The sequence below is a fragment of the Diabrotica undecimpunctata genome, chromosome 1 (genome assembly GCF_040954645.1).
Source record: "Diabrotica undecimpunctata isolate CICGRU chromosome 1, icDiaUnde3, whole genome shotgun sequence".
NCBI classification, from domain to species: domain Eukaryota; kingdom Metazoa; phylum Arthropoda; class Insecta; order Coleoptera; family Chrysomelidae; genus Diabrotica; species Diabrotica undecimpunctata.
Window position 1 is genome coordinate 207669734 of NC_092803.1, and position 27508 is coordinate 207697241.

Consider the following 27508-nt stretch of genomic DNA (forward strand, 5'->3'; position numbering starts at 1 on the left):
CCAGTAACAGACGAATACCTATACACCTTAAGTTTTGCCGACGATCAAGTAGTCATCGCACAAGATGAAGAAGATCTTAGCTTTATGCTCAGAAAACTAGAAGAAGAATATAAAAACAACGGAATGGAAATAAACTTAGAGAAAACCGAATACCTAACAACAGAAAACAAGGATATGAGAAACCTAGAGATAGACGAGGGAAGACAAATAAATGGAACAGATAAATTCAAGTATTTAGGAACCATAATATCGAACCAGGGAACAACAGAAGAAGATATAAACAACAGACTGAGACAAACAAGAAACTGTATAAGACAACTAAACTCAGTGTTGTGGGATAAGAACATTACGATAAAGACAAAAAAGAGAATATATAATACCCTGACAAGAAGTATCCTGACATATGGGTCCGAAAACTGGACAATAAACAAGAGAAATAGAGGTAGAATAAGAGCAGTAGAAATGGAGTTCCTGAGGAGAAGCTGTAGACTTACAAAAAGAGACAGAATTGAAAACGCAGAGATTAAGCGGAGAATGGGAGTGCAATCAGACATAATCGACTATATAGAGGAGAAGAGACTATCCTGGTACGGCCACGTCAGAAGAGCGGACAGAGGACGCTGGATAAACAAAATCACAGAATGGGGCCCGATTGGAAGAAGAAAGAGAGGAAGACCCCGAAGGTCATTCAGAGATGAAATCGACGAGGCTATGGAGAAAAGAACCCTGCGAGATGGAGACTGGAATGACAGGGAAAATTGGAGAAAACGGTTGAGTGAAGGAAGACAGTGAAAACTGTGGAAATCCTTAGTAGTAGTAGTAGTATATCGATTATAATTGCGCCGAGCTTTCGACATCCTCTTTGATGTCTTCTTCAGGGCTTCCGAGGTCTCAGTCTCCCAAACCCCAGACACTACTACACTGATCACTAACTAACGCATCTCCGACTAAATCTCCGACAATGGTTTGGGATGACCTCAGCGGAGCTGTTTCGCAGAGCAGTCAACAAAACCATGATAGCCTTGATGATCGCCAACATCCGGACCGGATAAGGCACTGAAGAAGAAGAAGAAGAAGATTGGCTGATCGTCGGCAAAAGCAGATGAAGAACAGCTCTTTCTTATCTTAGCAGCGACGAGGACATTAGAAAGAGGATAATATTAAAAAAGTTGCAATTAGACAACTGCATCCGGACAACTGAAATAGAAACACCAAAATAGGAATTAAAAGACGCCTTTTTAAGAACATTATAAAGAGTATTGCGGTATATGGATCTGAGGAGTTAAAGATTACAAAAAAAAGAAAACAGATTTAAAGCAGTCGAAATGAATTTGTAACATCGAAGTTGCCTCTTTAGATTGGTGGACTCTTTTGAGTGGCCAACCCTGTATATTGATTCACAATTTAAAATTATTTTACATCTATAACAACTTAGTAACTCTAATTACTGACCAATGCTAATAAATAATTGCTTTATTATGGTTGATCAATTAGCAGAGATACTACTTATAGCGCAATTAGCTTTTGATGGATGTTTAATGAAAGAATGTGATTTTAAAAGTTGCCGTGTCGCGATGATTTAAATATACATTTTCGTTGGAAACTTTTTTCTGGGAATAAGCGTCCCTATGACATACAGTCGCTCGGTGAGGGGTTAATTTGAAACAGAAATGTAACATCCGCTACGCAGACGCCTCGCTATACGATGTTAACGGAACCGGATGAAACACTTAGCTCTCAGAATCGTATTTGGTGAATCGGAGTGTTGATTTTAATCATATCCTCTTGCAATTATTATATTACTTTGTAGACATGTCGTAAACAAGACTAAAACAAAGTGAAAAATAAACAAGAAATGTTGAACCGATTCAGACACGAAGTGAATAATTTAATGCTCTCTTGAAACAGTTACAGATAAAAGCTATTTCGTTTAGCAGTCCGGTTTAAATACGGTTTAAATTGAACAAGGGATCAAAATCAACATTTTTTTCATAGTTTTCACAACATTTTCTCATTTATCTCGAAAACCATTGATTTTTAAAAAATGTGTATGTAGTTATATGTATGCGTATGCATACATGTTTTATGTATACCTATATTAAATGTTACTATTTGAGCTTTAAATAGATGCTGAAAACTGGAATAAACAGTATTTTTGTAGGTAATTGTATGAAATATTTGCAAAATTATAAACACGCTTACCATTTCATGCGGTAGTTATGGCTTTGAAAATTCGTCTACTAACATTAGAAGGCCCATTTCGTAGATATTTATGAAACTATAGTTTTAAATTCGTATGTAGTAATAGGATAAAAATATTAATTTTCCAAAAGCTTAAAAAAGTCTCCTTTTAGAGACTTTTAACGTCTTAAAAGAAGACCCCTAAAAAAAATCCAACAAGACTGGTTCAAAAAAGAACATAAAACTAGATTTGAAACAAACGATCAAAAGAAATAAGAAGGCAATGTGGATTATATTTCCCAAATCTTCAGAGAAATACAAAAACATTGTTGTCGGAATGAACCGAGAGATTTATTTCAAAAGGTAAAACTCCTTAACAGAGAGTTTAAACCTCAAACGTAGTCTGTGATGGATAAGAAAGGTAAAGACCGATATTGACAAACTTTTGAAAATGTGGCGAAATTGTTAGGGTGATTTACATAGAAATAACGAGACTCTATAGCTCTCCGACTACACTAGATAACCTAGTGGCTTGCTCTCTGAAGTAAAAGCTGCAATTAAATAAAACGATAAAGGGAAATAAATGCCTATGGAATTAAAGTAATACCAAAAGAAAGGCTGCAGTCACTAGGTAACAAAGGATTACATATCATCCATTCTATTTGTGTCACCGTTTGTAATTCGAGAAAATGGCCATCTAATTGGTGTTCCTCAATTTATATTCGTGAGTAAAATGTAAACGTGAGCAAATCCTGAACCGTAAACAACTCATTGAATAGTCGAGAGCATTTCATATACCTATAATATTATGCTTGGTTAACTACCAGAAGGCATTCGATTGTGTAATTTGGATAAATATTTGGTCTATTTTAATAGATATTTGTGCACCGATGGCTTTAGAAAAATGGGTATATGGAGTAACGGTGGCTGGCAGAAAAATCTTCAATTTAAGATTTGCTGGTGACAATACACTTACAGGATCTAATGAACAAGAAATGCTAGATATTTTACGAAGAGTTAAGTTGGAAAATAATAAAATTGGTCTTAAAATTAATAAACACAAGGCTAAAATAATATTGATAGACATATTCCACACTATTTAACTGACTAACCACTTGCTGGAACATGAGATAGTAGTCAAGTCTTTATCTGGTATAATTAACTACGGCAACTGCAAAGCAGAAATTGTAAGACGCATTGATATCAGAAAGACAGATCTATATTTAAAAAAAAATCAAGACGAGACTGGGGAATGCACTTGTAATCCCAAAACTTCTATACGTGATAGAAACTTGAAGTCTTTGCGCACAAGAATACCACCAAAAATTAATACCTTTGGAAAAAGGTTTTCGAGAGTAATGCTGCGCATACCCTGGAGAGCTCATCGGATAATAATTTTCATTTTTAAACAATTTGACATTAAAAAAAGGCTATTCACAACATGTCTGCAGCGAATTCATTAAACAAACAGTTCTTTGGTTACGTGGTTTGCAGAGGTGACGATAATTTAGAGATTAATTGATTCTGGAAACGTTCCAGGGAGAAAACCAAGAGGAAAGTCACCAACCAGATGGTCCGACCAATTTCAAAATTCAGCAAGCCACTTATTCTGCGAAATCTTTAGAGCAGCTGAAGATGGAGACTAATGAAGAAAATTTATTATGAGTTTTGGAAGAAATTACTATCCTCAGTAATGGAGAAACGACAAGTGAGAAAGTGCTATAGATAAACAGAGAAGAATAGAAAAAAGCTGAAAATGTCAGTTTCGGGACCCCCAAAAAGATGCCAAAAAGTTTGTCACTTCATCCTAAAATCTCGTCTCATGGAGGGGGGGGGGCGGAAAGTTCAGAATCTGGACCTTGAAAAAAATGTTTAAAACAAAAATATAGCTGAGATAATTTTGAAAGAATGTTAGCACTTTTTATGTAGAACAAACTGTTCTATCAAAAACAACACTCGAAGCGACTGGCGATTTTGAATGACAGTTACACGCGCGAAATCACTTTTTTAAATAAAATTTGTACCAACTCGACGATAAAAATTTAATATCTTTTAAAAATGATCTCACGTTACGGGAAATTTTTTCACGAGAACGGCCTTAGTGGTGAAATTTGCAGTTGAAGTTGTATATTTTTGAAAAACTCTATTAGGTGCAGATCCGGCGAACACGCTGGCAAGGTTCATTTTATTAATTCCATCTTCCTCTAAATAGCGCTTCCTCGAAATGCAGAGTGATGTCGCGCATTATCTTGCATTAACAGAAAATCATGGCCGATATATTGAGAAAAGGGTACTACGTGATTTGCTAAAATTTCCTGAATATACCGGTGCGCAGTCAATGAACCCTCAATAAATACCAATTCAGTATGCACCTCTCGGGATATTCTTGCCCATAGAATCACCGAACCCCCTCCATGGCTAACGCGGGGACTGAAAGCGCACTCCGCAAATCTCTCTCCAGTTCGACGCCATACTCGTTCTCTCCCATCTGATGAGTGAAGACAGTATCTCGACTCATCCGTAAAAAGAACATTACTCCATTGCCTAAATTCCAATGTAAATGTTTCCTGGAAAATTGTAGTCTAGTAACTCTGTGCCGTGGAAGTAATTTGGGCTCAATTGCTGGTCTGTAACTTTGCCAACCAAATTCATGTAATCTTCGACAAACTGTAAATACACTTACATTATTGCCTCGAACCTCTTGAAGCTGATTTCTTGTTTGCACCGCTGTTAAATTACGATCCCGCAAATCGTTGCAACGGCTTTCGCACAATCTTCGACACTGAGAACTATGATCAATCATAGGTTAACAAAATGTCAGTGTCAATATGACATAATGATAACAGTTACCAAAGCCACCTAGTCGTATTACAAAATTACTCCAAAATAATCATAATTTAAAAAGTCTTAAATTGTGGGTGGCAAATTCATTTGGCTCTAAAAAATGAACTAAGGCATATTTTGACATGAAACGAAAAACACAAAGCTTAGGAGACATGGTTGCAACCGAAAAATAAGGTTTTACGAACATTTGCAAACGGAATTATTCCACAGAATGTTTCAAAGTCAAATATAAAATTTTATCCAAAAACTGACTATACCAAATTAAAATTTATAAACTTATATACAGAGCGTTAAAAAAAAAATCATCAAAATAGGGCTAAAAATTAAAAAGATTGGAATACCTTGAGTTTGACCAAAATTTTCTCCGTCGCGTTTTTTTGCATGTGAATGTAGTTTTATATTATACTAGACAATCTTCTTTCTGTTGTCTAGAAAATTTTAGCTGGTCAATGTTGTTACCGGCTGTATGTCACTTGTAATTGCTAATTAAAGAAATACTTGATGATCTTTGGAAAATATTTAAAAACACTGTTATCCAAATGACGAAGAAAGAACGAAGTACGTGACACATAGAGAGCAGACAAAAATGAAACCCAAACAGTGTGATGAACAAATGAAGGAAAACAAGAAATGATACTGAAAAACAGATTGAAAATTAGTATTAGACCAAATTATAACGAAGTCACAGAGCGACTTTCCACGGAAAAGAAGTACAATTCAAAAGAAATGGCGAAAAACAGAAAAGACTAAGAAATTTTGTAAATAGAATAATTTATAGAATACAATAATAAGATATTATTGTATTCTATAATATCATTGTTTTTGATTTTTAAATTAAATTCAGTTTATTTCCTATTATATCCCAAATATTAAGAAGGAAAATAACATACCCATAACCTTCATAAAGCCACATAAACGAGATCCTATCTCGTTTTATATAAAACTCTGTCATTTTATCACCAAAACACAAAACTTTCGTTACGATATTTAATCAATTATCACTATACACTATCATTAAAGCCTTTTTAATCCACAATATAACGAAACTTGCACTCCACGCACCTGTTACACCTAGCCAACCAGTAACTAGATACTCGATCGGAGTTTCTTGTATTCGAAGACAACAAACAGGTACATACTAAATACCTTTTTAATTATTGTTTATATTAGAGGTGTTTAGGTATGTAAATATATTTTATATTGACTGGAAATACTTGGCTTCGATTCAGCGGTCAACGGAAACCGATAATGTTTACCTTTATTTTTCGATAAATTTCGTTAACTTTCCTACGCACATGTGGATAGTCAGTAGCGGTGCTGAAGAGGCTAAGATTCCACAGTGACGTGGATAAAGACTGTAAGGGTGTATTTAAGGTAGTTCTATATACAGTGACTTCTATCTATATATAGTTTTCCCGAAACTTTGTTTTTCCATGATTTTGCTGAAACTTTGCACAGTTCATATTCATAGTATTACTTAGTGATTGCACTAAGGGATTTTTAATCGGTCGACGCGTTCTTGTTTTATACAAAAAATATATTTTAAAAACTATGAAAATGGGAAAAATGCTAAAAAATATGAAACGAAAATTCATTTAAATATATTTCAAAACTTCAAATTTCATTTTTTTTAATTCTTTCGTTCAATTATGAGCAAAATAATTGAATATGACAATCTTATCTCAGAAAACTAAAACAATAGTAGTCAGCAAAGAACCAACCAGATGTAAAATAGAAATTAATGGTATCAATATTGAACAAGTAATGGAAATAAAATACCCTGAAGTTCCACTGTTCAGCTTTGGAGACCTGGACAAAGATGTAGACTGAGAGATCAAGTACAACAAGCAAATAGACTGGCAGGGTACCTTAATAACACTATATGACGAAACAGAATCATTAACACGGAGATAAAGTCAAGAATTTATAAAGCCAATGTAAGACCAATAATGACATATGCCTCAGAAACAAGTCCCGACACAGCCACAACGCAAAGGCTACTGGAAACTGCCGAGATGAGAGTACTGAGAAGAATTAAAGGAAATACGCTGAGAGCTGAGACATCGAATGAGAAGTGAAGACATTAGAAGAAAATGTAATGTACAGTGTGTAAATGAATGGACAGAAAATAGAAAAAAAAGAATGGCATAACCAAATAAGTAGAATGGAGGAAACCCGTGTAGTCAAAATAGCATGAGATAAGACACCAATCGGCAGAAGAAGTCTCGAACGACCACGCAAAAGATGGAGTGACAACCTTCCATAGAGGCATTAATCCGCTAATAAACAAGCAGAATTGCTTATAAAGAGAAAGACGAAGAAGAATTATGAGCCAACTGCATAAGCTATAAGAACATTTTTAAATTTAGATGAACTTGCACCGAAATATTCTGCAAAAAATGGGGGACGAGGAAAAGTGCAGGAAAAACAACAGAAATTTTGTTTACAACTTATTTAACTGCTAAATTTTAATCTGTGTGAATTTTAAATAAAATAGATTTTTGATTTTTAAAATACATTTATTTGAAAAAGTTGTGTTTTTTTTTCTTCACGAGCTATGTAACTCTTTAATTCAAACAACTTTCGTTAACAGTAACTGTCAAACCATTGTACAAATAAATAAAGACCAATGCTAGTTACTTAGCCTCAATATATTTTCATTAGTATTGAATCAGATAACAACGGAACTACAGGGTAAGATTCCTTCGCTCTTGACTTATGCTGATGATGTAGGGTTATTGGAAAACAGTAAAAATGATTTAAAACAAAAACTGAAATAGTGAAGGTGGAAACCAGCTCTTGAGGAGAATAATTCAAAACTTAGTCGAACAAAAATGATTATTTGGAATATTTATTTAAAGATAGAGTTACTACATATAAAGTGATATCTTGGATAGTGGATGAATGTAGAAATAATTCCAAGTACGTAGGATCGGTATTACAAAGTAATACTCAAGCTGAAGGGAAAATTCTGTAAGACAGTCATAATATTAGCTATGATGTATAAAATTGAATGTTGTTTAGTTAAAAAGAAACAAGAACAAGGAATGCATGCCGCGATAATGAGAATGCTCAGATGGATGACTGAAAAAGGATAAAATTAATAATAAGTATATTAGGGGATATTCCATGGACTAGCAGAACTAGAAACGAAGAAGTTCTTCGAAGAATGGGACATCAACGAACTCTATTAAATATTATTAAGAGGCGTAAACTAGAATATCTTGGACATATAATCAGAGGACCAAGATATGAGTTCCGGCTAATTCTCAACGGTAAAATCGAAGGAAAGAAATGGATAGGACGGAAGAACTCTCTTGGTTGAGGAATTTGCGGCAGTGGACAGGTTTGACAGCGGACCAATTGCTACACGTAGCGCAAGACCGAGATCAGTATAAAAATATTATAAGCATGGTAGTCGCCGACGTTCCGTAGGGATATGGCACTCTAAGAAGAAGATATTAGGGGAAGTCTAGGAGTCGCACCAATTGATGCCAAAATGAGATAGCATAGGGTGATGGTTCTCGATGTTCAACATCGAGACATTAATGACCCAATACGAAGAATTGCTCATCTGCGGGTTCCTGGAAGAAGTAGGAGAGGATCACCAGAGAAAACCTGGAAGCAGACGCTTAGGCAGGATATGTCGGTAAATGGGATTAATATTAGTATGACCCAAAATAAAAGCTTGTGGCGAAATGATGAGGACTTGTAAAGCAATGCAGTTATCAACAAATATGTTACTCATGAAATTTATTATAAATACCACTTTATTAACGGTATTTCTGTTTACTTAGAAATTTATGTACATGTGTCATACAAATTATAACTTATAAAATTTTGTGACTCATAATTATATTAACAGAATTAATAATCAAGATAATATTGTGCCATCGATAGTTTTTGTCATTTAATATCTAAGTATTTACTGCAGGTAATAGTAAACAGTGGCGATAAAATGTTTTTCTCTTATCTTGCGATTGTTTAAAATATATTTATCTTTGAGATCCTAATTTTGTAATTGTGTGTGTCAATAATACGCATTAGATAAAAACTTTCTTGTAAATAAATCGAATTCATAAAACTGAACAATAAACTTTTGCCTAAGAACAGAAAAACTCCCAAGGTTTGATACTAATTTATAACTTTTATAAAGCTGTGTTTCTCCATATACAAGTATAAATTCAATTTAATTAAATAGAGGAGATCCACTGGATAAAAAAATACGAAATATAAAAAAAAACAGTTCCTAAATTATACGTTTCTAGAAAGATTAGGAGAGAAATAGCAAAGATGACATGATGGGAGGGCATATATACCCTTCACAGACCTGTTCTGCATATATTGGTATATCCCAAGACACAAAATTTTTGCTTAAGGAGAAATATAATGGGGCAAGCTTATCCCGTATAGAAATAAAATGAAAAATAATGATATTGATGGTACCAATTCCAGTTTTTGACTTGTTTTGTTTCGCAATTCGACTCCTTCAGACCACTTCGTTAGTATAATGCAGCTTAATCACTCTTTTGTATCACAAGATGATTCTATTTACCCTAAGTCTAAATGGAAAACTAAAAAAGTCAATTGGCGTCAGTGTAATCTCTTTTCACACCTTGATTATGATAACATGCTTTTTTTCAACAATACTAACGAATAATACGAATTTCTCTTAAATAGAGTTTGCTTTAAGCCATTCAATTCATTTTAAAAAACCTTTTAAAAATAAACGGTTGCTGCCACCGTACTGGGACGAAGAATGTGACGTTAGAGTCAGGCGGAGAAAATACCTATAAAAATTATAGTTCATTAGAAAATTTTAAAGTTGTTAAAAAAATAACCTTAAAAACTAAATAATTGTTAAACACTAAAGCAAACAATTACCGGATAAAGTATTGCAGTAATTTGAATAAAAATACCCCTACAAATAATTTTTCGCAACAAGCAAAAAAATAAAAAGAATTCCAGCATCTGGTTATATATGTATGTGAAAGTTTCGATTGGCAGGAATCTTTTTCTCAAAAATTGCACCCGATTGCGTATGTAATAATTTTGAAAAATGATGTAGCAATAGAACTAGAGTTTGCTTTAAAAAAAAATGGAATAATTCAGCTCCTAGTTTAGATCAAGTCACAAATCATACGATCTGGATCTTACCTCGCAGAGAAAAATTATTTCTACTTAAAATATTATGTTGTAACGTTATAAACGTCACATCTTTAGTAATTTATATTTTAATAATTATTTCATTTTAATTTCTTTATTAATTTCTTTATCTTCAGTTTAATTTTTACTATTTTTCACAAAATAGTTGGCGCCCTATGTTTTTTCTTTTCTTCCTCTGTCTTTATTTTCTCTCTCTTTCTGTCCCGTAGAATAAATATTCGCCCTCTCTCTTTTTGTTCGGCAGACTATTCTGTTCCGTGTTGACAGACAAGCTAGTTTGATGATATCTATAGCAACATCCTATGACATCTGTGCTAACTTCATTCAGTCTCCCACCTTCTGTCAAAACAACTTTTCTGTAGTGGGATTATTTTTTGCCTCTTTTTGAACTTTATAAAAGAAGGCAAAAATTATTAAAAGACTCATTTTTATGGTCTACAAATTCTCTTGGGTTTATTAGACGTATCAAAACTTTATTGGTTTACTGGACAGTTTACTGGACATTTTATTAGTTTACTGGACAATTTATTGGTTTACTGGACAGTTTATTGGTTTATTGGATTTATTGGCTTTATATCAACCACCTTATTTGGAGTTCAACAATTGGTCAGGACATACAGCCACGTGTGACTGCAGCTCTCCAGAAGCCACAAATTCTAATTGGAGGACCCAACAGCTAGAACACACAAGCAGTCCATTGAAGCAATAAGTAACACTTATTAACTGTTAAGCTTTGGCAGGGTTAATTATTGTTTTTTTTTTATTCATTTAAATAAATATGTTGGGTTAAAATTTGTCTTATTTGCTATTAACTGAGAACTCAGGTTCAATCCCTAGTTTAAGACAAGACGAACTCACCCTTGAGATACTGAGCTAGGCAAGGTATAGACGATCAGCTCCCATGGTTGATTGAGGTATTATTTTCACAATAGTACTTCAATTCTCTTTGGTAGTCTCATCGTTACAATGTACACTCCTACCGCCCTATTTATCATATTTCGTGCATTTTGTATCTAATTTAACAACTATGCAGTTTAATATAGCATTTACATGAATAAAAGCTCATATTGGTCAATAACATAATAAAACAGTAGATCAGTTGGCAAAAGACAGTATTTTCAATGGCGAGGAAGTTTAAATGATATTGGACTTTAAGAATGCATATGCATAACCAGAAGTAAAGCCAAGTTATATGATAACTGGTATTAATACTGTCCAAATCGTCTGACAAAGTATACTCTTTTGCTTCTGAAAATCCAGATGGATTATTGACATAAAAATTTATATTTTTGAAGATACGGTATTGTTCCTATTTCTCAATTAAAATTCGGCCACGCATATTATCTCGCACATTTATATAAAATTAATTTAATACAGACGGGTTTGTGCGAAAATTGCAATACAATAAGTGACTCGTTCATGTGACAAGTATGTGATACCAAAAAATATATTGAATACTCAGCTATTGCAAGAAACGGTATATCCCCTGTATAAACTTATGAACTTACGATCTTTAAACAAACCGTTAATTTTTATCATTCTTGTAGGTTTTGTTGAGTCTTGTAAATTGCAACTTTAGCTTAGGTCTAGCTTTAAGTTACCTTTATTTTTTTTCTTGGTAACAATATCCCTTATCCCCTAGTCTAGTTAGTCTCTTCTTAACGTATGGTCCTAAAGTTTTGGGAAAAATGTCATCAGTTATTGACATTTAATAAACAAAGCAGAATATTTTGGTTTGTGCTCTGTAGAATGTCTTATAAAATTGATATTCGTCGAGGTGTTTAAAATATGGTTGGGCGAATGTCGAAACGAGATATTGTTAATATTTATCGAGATCAAAACATAAGCAAATCGACAATTTATCGCAAAATCAGAGAATGTAAAGAAGGGATACCATGTGTTAACTTGCGTAAAAGTGGCCGACCGCGGATTTTGAACCATATAAGAGAGGCAAGACTGGCAAAACTGGCCAGAAGATTTCATGTTAGAAAGACTACAGTATACAGGACCCCATCGAGTAACAATATTATCTAGCGGAAAAGAAAGAAAGCTCCAAAATACACAGAGGATCAATTAGAGAGAATTCCGAGATGTTGCCGCGCGTTAAGGCGAGTGCATTTCGTCAACAAGTTGTTTCGTGATGGACGATGAAAAATATTTTACTTTGTCCAACTCTGAGATGAAGGGTAACGATGGGTTTTACACGAACGATTACGAAAATGTACCTGATGAAATAAAATTCAAAAGTAAGAAAAAATTTGGGGATAAAATTTTGGTATGGTGTGCAATTTCTAAGGCTGGCTTTATCTCACAGCCCTACATTGGTGTTGTTCGAGGCGAAGCCTTAAACGCAAATATCTATATTCAAAGATGTCTCTCTAAATTGCTTCAGTTTGTAAACACACATCATGCAAATGATCAAATAGTCTTTTGGCCAGATCTTGCTTCATGTCATTACGCAAGGATCACAAGGGACTGGTACGAAACTAACAACATTACCTTTGTACCGAAAGCAGACAATCCCCCCAACCTACCTCAGGCTCGTCCAATTGAAGAGTTCTGGGCAATATTAAGTCGGAAAGTCTATAATAACGGATGGGAAGCACAAAGTCAGGAACAGTTAAGACGCCGCATATATACAAAAATTAGAGAAATTGACGCCGAGGTCGTCCAAAGAATGATGCAACGTGTCATGGGAATTATTAGGCAAATCGAAAATAATGGTCCCTTGTCTGTCATTTGAATTTTGATTTATAATAAGGATAGTTAAGTTAAATTTTTGAATAATTTAATAAAAATATAAGATTATTGTGGTCAGAGTTATATGCTCTTGAAATTTTTCCCAAAACTTTAGGACCATACGTTAGTCATACTGCCCTGGTGACAGTGAAAAGTTTTTTCCCTCGCCTGTCCTTGACTGTTCGATTAGGTTCATAATAATCTTAGTGTATGGTAGGTTTAGTTATGCATTATTTTGAGAAATGTTGCACACATTTCCAAACACATTATACCAGACGAAATAAATATCTGTCCCTCTTCGATTATATTATATTTGGATAAACTTTCGCATTCAGGTAAATGAAAATTCTGGCAGTCATCCCCATTTATGACTTTATCTCTCATTTTTCCTCTGATTCCTTTTCTCTATTCTAATGTTGGTCTTCCTCTTCGTCTTCTATTCCATGGAACATAACTTAAGGCCTGATTTGGCCATTTTTGCCATTTTTTATTTAAATTATTTCTCATTCGTTGTGTATATCAAATGATATACTTTATGTTTTTGTTGGATTTCTAATAATATTTTTTTATATTCTTTGTTCTTGTTGTTACTCTTTAAGTTCCTTATCTCGCATTTTTACTCTTGGATCTCACTTTTTAATGTTTGAGATTTTGGCATTTATTTTGCTTTTTACCAGTTAGTCTGCATTCCCCCTCGTCTGATACGCACATTTGTTTACCTCATTGATGTCTGGAGTAATACCATGATCTATGATGTTCAGTAACTCCATCCGGGAAAATATCAGTATACTGTTTTAACATTCCTTTCCCGTGAACTTGCTCCAATTGTCGGATTATATACGATTTTATAAATAAAACAATTTCGTTTTGATATCTGATAAGGCAATCGTTGATACAGCTATTTCAAGGTTTTCCAACTATTGTTTTTGTATAAGTTATTTTTATGTTGTGTTTGATAAACACTTTCTTATACCTTGTGTCATATAGAAAACAATACGTATTACTAGTATTTCAAGACAATATCGTACCGACTTTGAATTTCACGAAGTTGCTATAACTACTTACATAATCCTTTAATAAAATGTGGTAAGTATACAAGACTTACCTTGCACAGTATTCTATATGAGTCCGCTAGATGCAAAACTTTGTATTTACTGTATAGGTAAGTCAAACTGAGTTATTTGCAAAAAACTGATAAATTTTGCAAAAAACCTTAGACATAATAAATGGCACTTTTTGTGATAGATAAATGCTTTATTAGGTAAAATATAATGATTTTTTTCTTAGAAAAGTTATTGGGTTTGCTAGAAAAGGAAGAAAAATTTGAAAATACTGAGTTTTGCAAGTGAACTATGTAAATACAGATTTATGCAACTAACATTTGCAAATACATGATAATAGTCAACCATTAACGATATTAGTGGTTGTTATATTAGTCTGTTTTCTAAACCTAGTGTGTTAGGAATAAGGAAGAAAGCATGTGGAAGTAAACTTTTAGTGAAGTTTATTTTTATCCAAAGTACAAAAGGTATTACAAATTATAATATGTATATATTTATATTAATTCCTAAACTCTAAGTTCCTCTGGGTCCTCATCATCAATATGATCATTTTCTGCAGCACTCTCGTTATTATTTGCTTGTACGCCAGTATCTATAATTTTATAAAATTTGAGATCCGGCTGGTCTCTCCAATTTTCACCAAAATGGTTTCTAAGGAGAGTGCCTATGGACGATTTATTTCCTTTCAATGAACATCCAATCTGTTGTAACTTTGGTTTCAATAAAGAAATCTTTTTCCCTTTTCGTATTATAGACTTGCTGAACCCTATGTCAGAACGATAAAATATTTCCCCCCTTACCGTAGCCATATAATCTTTGTCCTTAGAAAATATAAATCGTTTCGTTGCATTACATTTAAAATGCCACTGGGAAGGTTTTTTAACAACAACGTCACTCGTCTTTCTCCAGTCTGATATATGCCAGTCTTTACCAAGTCTCAGCACCTTTGAGTGTTTTCCAATTATGTCTTCATATTCTTTTCTGTTTATTACAACGTTCTTCTTTTTTATCTTCCTTTCTATCATACCGAAAATCCTATCTGGTGGCAAAAAGGAATGACCAACAACATAAACCAACCAGTAGATTATCATAGACATCATCGTGCTATTTTTGTTCTGTCCACCACATCCATCTGCAAATAGGTGAACTTTTTCGATTTGATTTTTAAAGTTGAATTTTATAAGAGTATCATGTACAGCAGAGGCAACAGCATTTGAATCTTTTGGATGTTCAAACTCCAGCCACACATATGACGTCACATTTGTAGAAGAAAGATGGGATTTCGAATTTCCAGCCACGATGGTGAAATTATAAAAATTTATTTGCTGTGAGAAATAAGCCGCCTGGTCGGGAAGCTTTGGCAAAGAAAGATTTTTTTGAAAATATTTGTATGTTATGATTTGATTCATTTTTTAACAAAGAATAAAAGGCTTTAGCTCTTAACGTATGAACTCTCTGCTCTGTTATAACCTTTAACTTTTCTTCTTCTGAATTTTCTTTTCTCAAAATTTTCTTTGCTCTGAGACACGCAGAACAAGCATCTACTAAGGGAGTGCCGAATGATATGTTGTAGTGTTCATTAACGTATGTTCGGAAATATGATAACTTTACGGAATGATGTGGATGACGTTGACAATACATTCTGTAAAGCTTTGTAAAATTCAGATCACATGGTAAATACAATCTAGTCGATCGTTCTCTATTATAATGACTCTCTGCACCGTTCAAACGCCCCATAAATGTTTGGATAGATAATTTTATTGGATCAAATCTACCTTTTGTTGTATCTCCCCCTCTTCTCTCTTTTGGTATTTCACCCCGGATAACAAACGTTCTTACAGCACGCTCTATTCTTTCAGAACTTAAGTGAGTTATTCCAAGAAATGCTGTCTTGCATACTCTTAAAAGTCCACCCTCTACTGTAGGAACAAAATATTTAATTGAAATTCCATGTAGGTTTGTACCTGATCTCTTGGGCTTTTGACCTTCACAAAATTTTAGCAAAAAAATATCTTGTTTTATTTTGTCAGTTGTTGAATACAGATTATTATGGAAATGCTGAATGTCTCGCATTTTTAAATCTATACAACAATACACTTTCTTTGTATGGTTACAGGTGGGAAAACCGGGTAAATCCTTAGGTTTATGCCTAAAAATATTGACAATAAGTCCCAAACCTATCTAGTTAATTGTAGACACCTCTTACCTCTTAAGTTTCATTACATTTCGTTTCCATTTTTCTGTTTGTACAACTCGTTTTCTCCCTTTTCCTTTTTCACAAGGTCTAATATGCACATGAAGATCCATAATGTTAATTATTTGCAATAAACTTGGTGTTTTTAGTACTCAAATAACAAACAGTGAAACCGGTAATGGCGAATGATGGAATAATTGACATGTGCACATGAGACGTGTCATGTGACTCAAACAATGTAAGCGATTAGCCAATTGCAATTACACAGTTATGCAACTGGCATAGGCTGACAAATACAGAGTTTTGCGTCTGATTCAAGATTTCTAATGCCTTTTTCTTAGTAAATACCTTACTTTGCTGCTGAATTTCTACATCAGCAGATAGCTATAACATGTGACAAATAACTGTCAGCTAAAACTCAATTTTTACAATTTTTGCAAATACAGAGTTTTGCATCTAGCGGACTCATATAGTTATCTATTAATTATTTTATCTATTTGTCATATATTTTTTTAATTATCGGAAACGTATCACGCACGAACTATTATTGGTCTTTTTTTACCATAAATCATTACATATCTATTATAATCTATAAAGCTAGATTAAATAAGAGAATGAAAATATCATATTAAATTTTCTTTAGTTATTGCTGTCAGATATCCTAATATTCCTGGAGTTCTGAGAACTTTTAAAGCAAAGCTTCCACACTAGCGATATATTACTTTTTTCTCTTTACTAAAATGCCGAGACGAGCGTCACGAAAGTAGCGCTACAAGATGGCGTCGTCACGGGTAGCGTCACAAACTAGCGGTATGTAACAACGATTTACTACTATTGATCAATTTGTTTTTAGTCGTCCTATATTTATTCTCCAACTGCTTGAAAAATGACTAACAAAATGCAGATATTAAATGAGAAAAAAAATTCAAAGAATATCTGGAAATAAAGAAAAAGGAATCGATTCGCAACGATTGGCAAAATTTAAAAGACATAAATGTCATTAAACTAATAACAATATTGAATCATCTGTTCCTCAGTGTCGAGTGACAGGTCTAGACAGATTGAGATCTCAGTGCCGTTTGACGGTTCTCGTATTTTTGGAGAACAAGATACTGATACGTCACGATTGAGCGGAGTAGGCAGATGGAGACCCCGAACTGAATCTGAACTAATCCAAACAACCAGTAGTATCAAAAGCAAATCTTCCTGTAGTACTGATGGACTATCCATAAATATTTTCTTAAATCTCCCAAATAATGTGTTGGAAGTCCTGTTCTCACTAATTAACGATACCTTTGAAAAAGATATATTTCCAGAGTGCCTAAAGACAGCCATTATTATTCATCTTCATAAAGGTGGTGAAAAATCTAATGTCTGCAACTATAGACCTATTGCCATACTACCGGTCCTATCCAAAATTATTGAGACTTATAAAAGCCCGACGAATAATCTTTATACTGCCACTGTTTTTTGTGACTATTCCAAAGCTTTTGACTGTGTAAATTACGACATTTTGATAAAAAAAACTAAATTTCTACGGAGTTCAAGGTATTTCTTTGAATTGGTTCCAATATTATCAATTTTTCTTTTTGCTGGTGATACCAGTATTACCTAAGGGAACTCTAATATTGTAACTCTTCATGCACTTATAACTTCTGATTTACTAAAAATAAAAACCTGGTCCGACGTTAATTTACTCTCTTTTCACGTGAATAAGACAGTAGCGTTATCCTATAAAGGAGCTTTTCAACCCTTGCTTCTTAATAAAAGCCAGATTAGTATCGTTAATTCTTTAAAATTTATTGGTTTTTTTATAGACAGCAACCTTAAATGGTGAAAGACACAGTGAACAGCGATGCACAAGCCCTTTTAGGAGTCCGTGTATGGAGAAGATCAGCCAGATAATAAAGCAAAAAATAAAGGAGGTTAAGGCTTAATTTGGTCTGTAGTGCCGTAGAAGAAGAAGAACCTTAAATGGTCCCTTCATAATGATTTGTTAAATAAGAAACTAGCCTCAGGCTGCTATGCAATAATATCTGTTTCGAAGGAAATTAATTTAGCATCTTCCAAAATAACATATCTGTTTGAGGTTCTAGTACAGCTGCCTAATCTGATGTTATTTTTAAATTACAAAAAAGAGCAATACGCACGTTTTTTTTTTGGCCTTAGTAGAATAACACATTGCAGAAGCTACTTCAAAAATCACGGGATTTTAGCTCTTCCCTCTCTATATTGTTATGATTGTTTATTTTGAGTTCAAACTTAGTTTATTGAGCCAATAAAAAAGAATTATAACTTATCTGTTATCAAAAGTAAAATAATCCTTATATTACCTGTGTTCGATGGATTCAAAAGATTTTCTAGTTGTCTTTTATCGGGAGAGAAGAAAAAGGATAAGAATACAAATATATTATATTACAAAGATTTACGTTTCTTTATTTTATATGAACGAATAAAACAATTATTAAATTCTGTCGTTATCTTATCAATCAGCATACAAGAAAATAAATCAAATTATTATGATAATAAGATTATAAAGCTACATACATTTATATTACGTGAAAAACCAATTTTACTTAAAATTTTCTTTACTTAAAAAAAGAAACCACGAAACTTTAAACTTTTGATTAGTCTAACAAAACCTCAGTTCTTAAATTTGAATGCTAATGACCATGACGTCAAAACGATCCTTCACAGATATAAAATTCAATTGTACAAACACTTACAGTTTATTTTCTTCTTGAGTTGTATGTTGGAACATACCCAGAAAAGTCCAGTCTCCTCAAGGATGTGATCTCCCCTCTTTGGCACCTCGGCTCCTTCTTAACGTCTCCGCAAACCTCCTGCAGACTACACAAAAAACACCTGATTCACTTCTCCAAACTCCGCTACTTATTTATGACACCAGGACCTCCTTTTGTCAACTTGCCGTAAGAATACTTTCACATATACTTTATAAAATGCCCACGGTAGATACAAGGACCTCTTTTAATCTACTTGTTATCTCCTTCTTCAAACTATTCACTTCTTTTCGTTACGCCGGTATCCAAACTCACGAACCACACCCTATCTTGAGACAAACGACTGTTTCCTTTCGATGACCAAAATATGACTGACTTTTCCTGTCTCATGATCGACTACCAAATTCCCATTTAAAAACGACCGTCCAATCAAAAAGCTCAAATTGTGTTTACCATGATTTTGGAAAAGCCTAATTTCGGTTTCAGAGAAATCTAAATAGTTTACTTTAAAATTGGTTTTTTCAATACATCATTTATACATATTTCAAAAGATTAGAATATGGTCATTTAATACTCGACTATACAAACAATAAAAAGATTAACTCACAGGTAAAATGTCTTCTAATTCTAAACAAAGGTTTTTTGATAATTTTGTTTGAAACGGAAAAAGGTCGTTTGCCAAACAAATTTCTATTCTTATCTACACTAAATCTTATCTTAAATTACTATATACAATTTGTTTCTATTGATATCTTAAAATTTTATTCCGATGGATATTTTTATTTATTTTTCTTTGGTTGGGAAAGAAGAAACATAACAATATATTCTAGAAACTGTTTGCTTTATTCGTAATCACCTACATGTTTTTCCAGCAAGACCTAATGATGACTACTCCACCAAAAATTCAACATTTGATGTGTATTTACCGATCCCGTTCACTGAGTTAGTAAAGAAATCTATATTATATTCAGCAAAGAAATTATACAACCATCTCCCTTTGCAACTTAAATCTACAACTTCTTTCCTTAAGTTCCGTAAATTGACAAAAGCTTATCTATCTGAAAGACCATATTATTCAGTGGAAGAGTTTCTTAATCAACAACAAGAAATTACAGTACGTTTAGGTACAAGCAACAAAGTATTTTTATATATATTTGGGTATCACATGCAGCAGCTTAGCTTAAACTTATTCGTAAACTAGTTGGTAAGGTTTTACTATGCAATTTGCAATTTAGTGAAATTTTGCAATGGATTGTATATTTTATTATGTTTTATTTTGTGATATTGACGATTTATGTAATTCTATTAAATTTTAATTGTTATTGTTATTGTTTTGTTAATTTTTAGTGACAATAAAGCATATTTCTGTAACTCGAAAAGTACTATATTCCTCTTGATAATGGCTCAAAAATGGGTGCTGAAACGTCGAGTTTTAAATTTTCAACGATGTTCTTTCCGATAACTTAGTAATTTATATTATCATGTTTAAGAAAGCAACTGGTTTATCAACGAATAGCAAACTACTTTCTTAATATAAAACCACTTTCATATAAAGCTGAAAGAATTTTCCTAACGTCTATATTTTTATTTCTCTCGCGTACAAAACACATTAGTCGAGTACTGTATTAAAATTTGGGACTATAAAACAAACATATAAATCTTTATCTAATCGTAATTGCCTATGAAAAATTTAATTGATAATTACAGAGTGAAAGTTGATAATAGTTTCAAACTACATATAAGTTTGAGTTCCTCGACGAAATGCCAAAACGTCACGACCTTTTCATCAATAAATTAAAAAAAATGTTTGTTACATGACACATGAAGAAAGCATCCGCCTTATGCCCGTACTATTAACTCTTTCTCTCGTCACGATAAAGTAATTTTATAAACGTAGTAGAAAAATTGTTGTACTTAATTCTTATTACGAAATCAGGCGGTTGTTTGAATGGTACGCCATATGTAATTATGCGTATACCCCCCAGGTAGAAAATATATGTCTATAGTGGCACAGTAGCAAAACTTATTAAGTATTTTATTGCAGTGATTTTCGCCATATATAGCAGTTACATCACCACTCTCACTTATAGTGCTAAGTATTCTTCAAAGTCTCTTTGATAATTCCATTTGATTCCCTGGGTTACCCCTTTTTAAAATTTGTGTCGATAATCTACAATTTGCCAGTGTCGAGTTATTGGATAAAATTATAAGACTTGTCTTGATCCGTAGAAATGTGTAACATTGAAAAATTATGGGAAGTAAGAAATTCTTTTCATTGTGATGGTTAAATCCAAACTACCATCAAAAATGTTTTCGTGGCTATCTATCTCAGACTTACCTAGACTTAAAAGAGCGATGTTAGGATATAAAGAAAGCATTTAACACGTGCTGGAACAATATTTAAAAAAAGCTGCACATTTTTATGACATATAGCATTTGAGTAAGAGTTGAAGGTTCACATTCAAAAGAACATTTTGAAGAAAAGTTCCTCAAGGTTCTATAATTAGTCCGACGTTATTCTCAATAGCTATAAATGATATAAATACAAATTTACAAATACCTTTGAAAGCTCGTTTTAACGCAGATGGACTAGTGGTCTATATCAAGGGCAAAAATCCCTCTCTTATGTTGAAATCCTTCCAGAATTTTCTAGAACAATTAGAAGAATGGTCCTACGGCAGGGGATTTAAGTTTTCCGTATCTCAAAACAGTGGAAATGGTTTTCACGAATAAACATGCTTTCAGTAAACCAATATTAAAATCTTGAATATGGTTCAATCAAAAACCGTCTTGGAAAAAGCAAACAGATCAACTCGTCGCACCAGCAAGAAAAGATTAAATTAAAGAAATATATTAAGAACATTATCTAACAGGGATTGTGGTACTTATTATGATATCCTAATTAGTCTGTATACAGTATTTATTAGATCTAAATTAGATTATGGCTCTATTGCGTACACATCTACGTCTGACACAACACTGAAGCTCTTGAAAATTTCAACAAAAATAAAATACCAAAACGCTTAATCCTAAACGATTCTCTTGGGGCTGTACAAATTTTAATCATGTGTATCCTAAAAGCTCCCTAGACAAAATGGTAAAATCTGAACTAAAATAGGCTCAAGAAAATTCCAGACGCATTACCTTCATATGGAACCCATCTTGATGTTGATTCAACATCAATGGGTTCAGAGGGTATCAACCCCCAATTGATATTGATGGCAACGAAACGAAATTTTACAGGTTTATCAATCACGTGGTCTATAAACTCGTTCCATTAGACAGAGATTTACAAACAAGTATTAAAAATTTTGGATTTTTTAAAATTAATTATTTTTATCAACAGGAATGTTATTATTTTTTCGCATAGCAACATTTAATATAGTATGGTAATATTATTGTACTATTTTAACGTTGGCAACACCGCCCTATCTGCCATTTATAGACAGAATTGCGTCCTGTCAACTAGTGTGCATTTTATAACCTCAAATACTGTCTGTGAACATTTGAATTATAAACTGTTTTTATTGCAGAGGTGAGTTTTTATCCTTTTTTTATTATTTTTAGGTTATAAACATATGCAGTAAAGTTATTGGTATAATTAACGGTATTATACATTTTTAGATGGGGAAAAAAGCTGATCTGTCACCAAAACTATAGACCAAATACATATGTTAAGAGGTATACATGAAAAATGTGTTGAATATAACATACCTATTTACAACTTGTATATCGATTTCAAACAGGCGTTTGATGGAGTAGATCGACAAAAGATGTTAAAGCAACTATCTATGTTAGGGATACCCAATAAGTTGGTTAAACTTATACGAATGACTCGTGGAGGGTTCCAAAGCTATGGTGGGAATAGATGGAGATATGACGCAGGCCTTTGATATTGAAAATGAAGTTAGACAAGGGGATGCCTTATCAACAACACTTTTTAATCTAACTTTAGACGCTGTTGTTAGAAAACTGGATATAAACGGCTGTATTAATAAAAGATCTATGCAACTATGCGCATATGCGGATGATGTTGCCATAATAAGCCGCAACAAAAGGGTATTAAGCAAAAAAGTTATAGAACTGAAACGAGAAGCTGCTACGTTTGGTCTATATATAAATGAAAGCAAAACAAAATATATGGAGTGCACAAAATCGAATGAACATGAGAATCTGAAGGTAGACAACCATACCTACAAATATGCCTCCACTTTTCCCTACCTAGGCTCAATAATAAATGACAACAACAACATCAGTCAAGAAATACAAGCACGGATTCTTAGCGGTAATAAGTGCTTTTATGCATACAAAGACTTAATGAAAAGTAAGTTACTGAATCGTGAGTCTAAGCTGAGAATCTACAAAACAGTAATTAAACCAGTGGTCACATATGGATGTGAAACGTGGACCCTCTCAACCACTGATGAAAATCAACTGAGAATATTTGAGCGCAAAATACTAAGGAAGATATTTGGACCAACCCAATGCAGCGATGGTTTGTGGAGAATTAAAATGAACCACGAGCTGGCTGAACTAATGCAGAGCGCAGATATTGTCAGATTTGTAAAGTCAGAAAGACTAAACTGGCTTGGTCACCTAGAAAGAATGCCAGATAATCGAGCTGTAAAAGTAGTCCAGAGATGGAAGCCCCAAGGAAACAGAACAAGAGGAAGGCCCCATAAAAGATGGATAGACGACGTAGAGAGGGATCTTAAAACCATGAACATCAGGCAGTGGCGAAGGAAAATATCCGACAGGGCAGAATGGAAGAACATTGTTAAGCAGGCCAAGACTCACAAAGGGTTGTAGCGCCATTAGAAGAAGAAGAAGAAGATTATACATTTTTAGATGGGGAAAAAAGCTGATCTGTCACCAAAACGAGTAGGCCAGGTATTTTCACTTCTAAAAGCTGGACAAATGTCTCAAAATGAAATAGCAGCACTGGTAGGAGTATCAAGACGTTCTGTAAGGAATAAAAAACAGAAAATTGCATCTAGAGTTAATTTGGATACAAAGCGTCAGGGTCACAGCGGAAGACATCGAGTGACTACTCCTAGGACTGATCGAAAAATAAAAGATATTTGCCTAGTAAACAGAAAGAAAACACTGGTCGAAAACGAACTGGTAGCTAGGACACCAGTTCTAAAGTCAAGGCTTTCTCCGGTTATGATAAAGAAACGTTTCGAATGGGCACAAAAATACAGAAACTAGACAGTGGAAGACTGGAAAAAGGTATATTTGTGTTGTTTTGCTTGAATATCAATATAAAAAACTGAAAAAACATGAGCATTTTTAAAAATTTTGTTTATTTCAGGTCTGCTTCTCGGACGAATCCGCTTTTCAAGTTTTGACAGAAAAAACAAAGTTTAACTAAGTTTTAAAGAGAAATAGAAGCCCGACTGCATTGTGCCCACCATCAAACACCCACCGCCACTCATGGTCTGGTCTGTGGTATCTGGTAAAGGTACAGGCCGTCTCTACGTGGTGGAAAACACGATGAGACAAGACCAGTACCGGAAAGTACTCGAGACGAGACTTTTGCCACAGCTGCAGGAATGAAGAAGAGGAACCCATAATTATGCACGATGGTGCTCCTTGCCACAAGGCTAAGAGTATTTAAACTTATTTTAAAACAAAAAAAAATTAAGTTCTTGGCTGGCCAGGCAAGTCGCCTGATATGAACGCTATTGAGAATAATTTTTGTTAACTTTTTTAGTACAGTTTAATTACCTAAGAGTTAATATTCACAAACAAGAACAAAACAGTAAATTTTTTCAAACAAATTTGTCCTTGCTTTGCCTAATAATTTAGCCAGGTACTGTATGTCTATATGATTTTTTGCGATCCTAACCTAACCTCACTTTTTGTCCAATTGTAAATAAATATTTATTGTTTTAAATATATATTATAAATTAAGTAAATTTTTGTTTTTTGCAATTCTACTTTAATGTCATCAGGCAATAATATTATTAAATTAATTTTTCTTTGAATTTTAAGACTAAAAATTTGGAAATATTGTACATCTTTTCTTAAAAAAATTAGGTATTTTTCAGCTTTCATGCTGCAATCGACAGTTGACATCGATGCTTTTTATGATTTTAACTCGGAAAAGTGGAATCACTATTACTATTACTGTAGCAGTTTGCACTTCAACAAATATTGCCTAAGTATAATATTATAAGTTATAAACATTTTACGATGACAAGAAATTTGGTCAATATGAGTGCTTTAAACTTGACGTATATCCCCTCCCGACAGCTGCTCAGAACGAATAGGCAAAATCAAAGCAAAATCAGCTATATGTCTTCAAATATTTGTTATCATTCACCCATCATATACATTGTAAAACCTTCATAAATCTGTGTAAAAGATTTTTACGTAAAATCGACGATTTTTTCTTGATTGACCAAGATGTTTGTTTAAGATATTCGCGAAACACAATATAATATTATGCTGTGTATTTCTGAACTACCTATTTGCTCATTTACTACAACTAACATATACTTTAACTGCAATTTCTTGAGTAAAAGTAGTCAGGTAAAATATATGTGACACTACTCGTACTGCAAAAAAATCTATAATCGCTACGCCTCTGGCAGTCTGCTATATTCATTTATACTGTCAACAATGAACGCAAATAGGAAGCAGGCACCTGGCAGGATAATTGATTGTACGTATCGAGACCTACTTTGGAGATTCTGAATTGCTTTTCCTTGTTCCGTGGGTCTTGTCGCTAGCTAAATTATAGAGACTGTGCTAGACACACTGCAATTATGGTAGTGCATCCGAAAACAAGCTGATAATATCAGTGTTTCAAAACTTTGAGGATTCAATTTCGTGCTTGTATAATATATAAGCTGTGGTCAAAAAACAATTTTAGCATTATAAAAGTTAACAAACAGTTGAAGTTGAGATTATTAAGTGTATCTAGTTCTATGGCTCTTTATTTGTTGTACAGTTTTGATCAGGACTATAAATATGATCATTTGTACTTTCTTAATTTATTCGCTAATTTAAAAATCATAGCTTCCATTAAGTCTTCTGCTATGATCATTCTCTTTTACGTTATATCTATATGTGGTTCACTATGGCATTTCTCAAAAAACTTCTATCTCATCATCATTATTATTTGGGTTTTTATCAAGATTAAAAGAAGCGAAAGACAAGGATGCTTAGTGTTGTCATCGAATGCTATAGTCTGTGAACTAGTACGCATTTCGATGCGCATCGCCCCGCCTTGAATTTTCCCATTGGCTCTTGACCTGGAAATCCCTATTTATCTCTCGAACAGCGCATATAAATATTGGCGATTTTCAGGTCAGCAAGTCAGTTCCTCACGGGCTCGCCGAGAGCTTAGTGCTCTCGGGGCTCTGCTTCCTGCATTTATTTTCCATACTCTGTGGCTGAGAATTGTTTCAACTTAACTTGGTGTTTTTATTTCGACGAAGAAATTGTCATGTAAGAAATATCTTGCCTTTTTCAAGGCAAGACACCGAAGATAAATATTTTCCAAGTCCATAACCCGAAAATGGACTTAAGTAGAGGAGCTCTCGACAGTATATTCGAAGCCCTCTACAGAGCACCCGGAGACAACAGAAGGTGGTTAGATCCTTATTTGTTCCCCCGAGGTGACAGTGTCACCTATTAACCAACATATTTTCTTTGATTTATTTAAAATAACTTGAGCCATTCTAAGACAATTTAAAAAAATTTTGTAATTTATATAATCGAGCATCCTCAATCACAAAAAATCACAAAACTTGTGAATTGGGTATTCTTTTAGGATGTTCATAAACCAGGAGCACTGCCTGCATCCTGGTCTGCTTCTACTTTCGACAGTGCAGTCAATATACCGTTCTAAAAATATATGAATGGCTATAAATGTTCAATTAACTCTTCTTTTAGATTGCAGACTGAGTATGCCACTTTCATCGATTGTAGTTTTCAACTTGTTCCAAAGTTTTACCGTTAATTATCATGGACAAAAACGTAGATGTTGCGGCGGTTGGGGCTGGCAAAATTTTACCGACCGTGGGAAAAAGCGGCATCCTTTGATGTTTGTACCTGCTCAGGTATTCGAGTGACGTCAAGCTCACTGACAAGTCGAGTCTTTTCGTCTCTTTCGTTGTCTTCTTTTCGTCAGCTGATCTGTTTCTTGTCACATGTCACCTTCTTTTATTCACTAATTGAACGTCCACTGCTTGCCAGAAAAACCCAATATTTTATACACTGCTACATATAAGCTTGCGTTTTTTTCGTCTAGTGCTCGACACAGATTTTTCGCCCAGTACTCTACATAGGTCTACGATTCTTTCCTCCAGTGCTTTACATAGGTCTACGATTATTTCCTCCAATGCTCTATATAGGTCTACGATTCTTTGGCTAGACACAGGTCTTGTCGTTAACATCATACGGTCACACTGCCCAAATTAGATAACCAATATTATAATAAAATTATAAAAGACAATAATTTCAAGCAGCTTATTATGCGTATCTGTTACTGTTGTATCATGGTGAAGAGAAGTAAAACAACTTTTCTTTTCTTTGGTACATACAAAAGAAAAGTGTATCCGTTCTGAAAT

General features: G+C 33.7%; 1 protein-coding gene across 4 annotated transcripts in view; it reads right to left on the reverse strand.

The window, feature by feature from the left end:
* Prosap (SH3 and multiple ankyrin repeat domains prosap) overlaps window positions 1–27508 on the reverse strand; it is a 382041-nt gene that overhangs the window by 124877 nt on the left and 229656 nt on the right. The window contains exon 1 of one of the 4 annotated variants that reach the window (XM_072521077.1): window positions 5916–6170. The exons of the other annotated variants lie outside the window; for them this stretch is intronic. Within the exon in view, the coding sequence (XP_072377178.1) occupies window positions 5916–5977 (62 nt within the window). The 5' untranslated portion in view covers window positions 5978–6170. Of the gene's footprint in view, window positions 1–5915; window positions 6171–27508 lie in introns of those variants that run through there. 4 annotated transcript variants of the gene reach the window in all.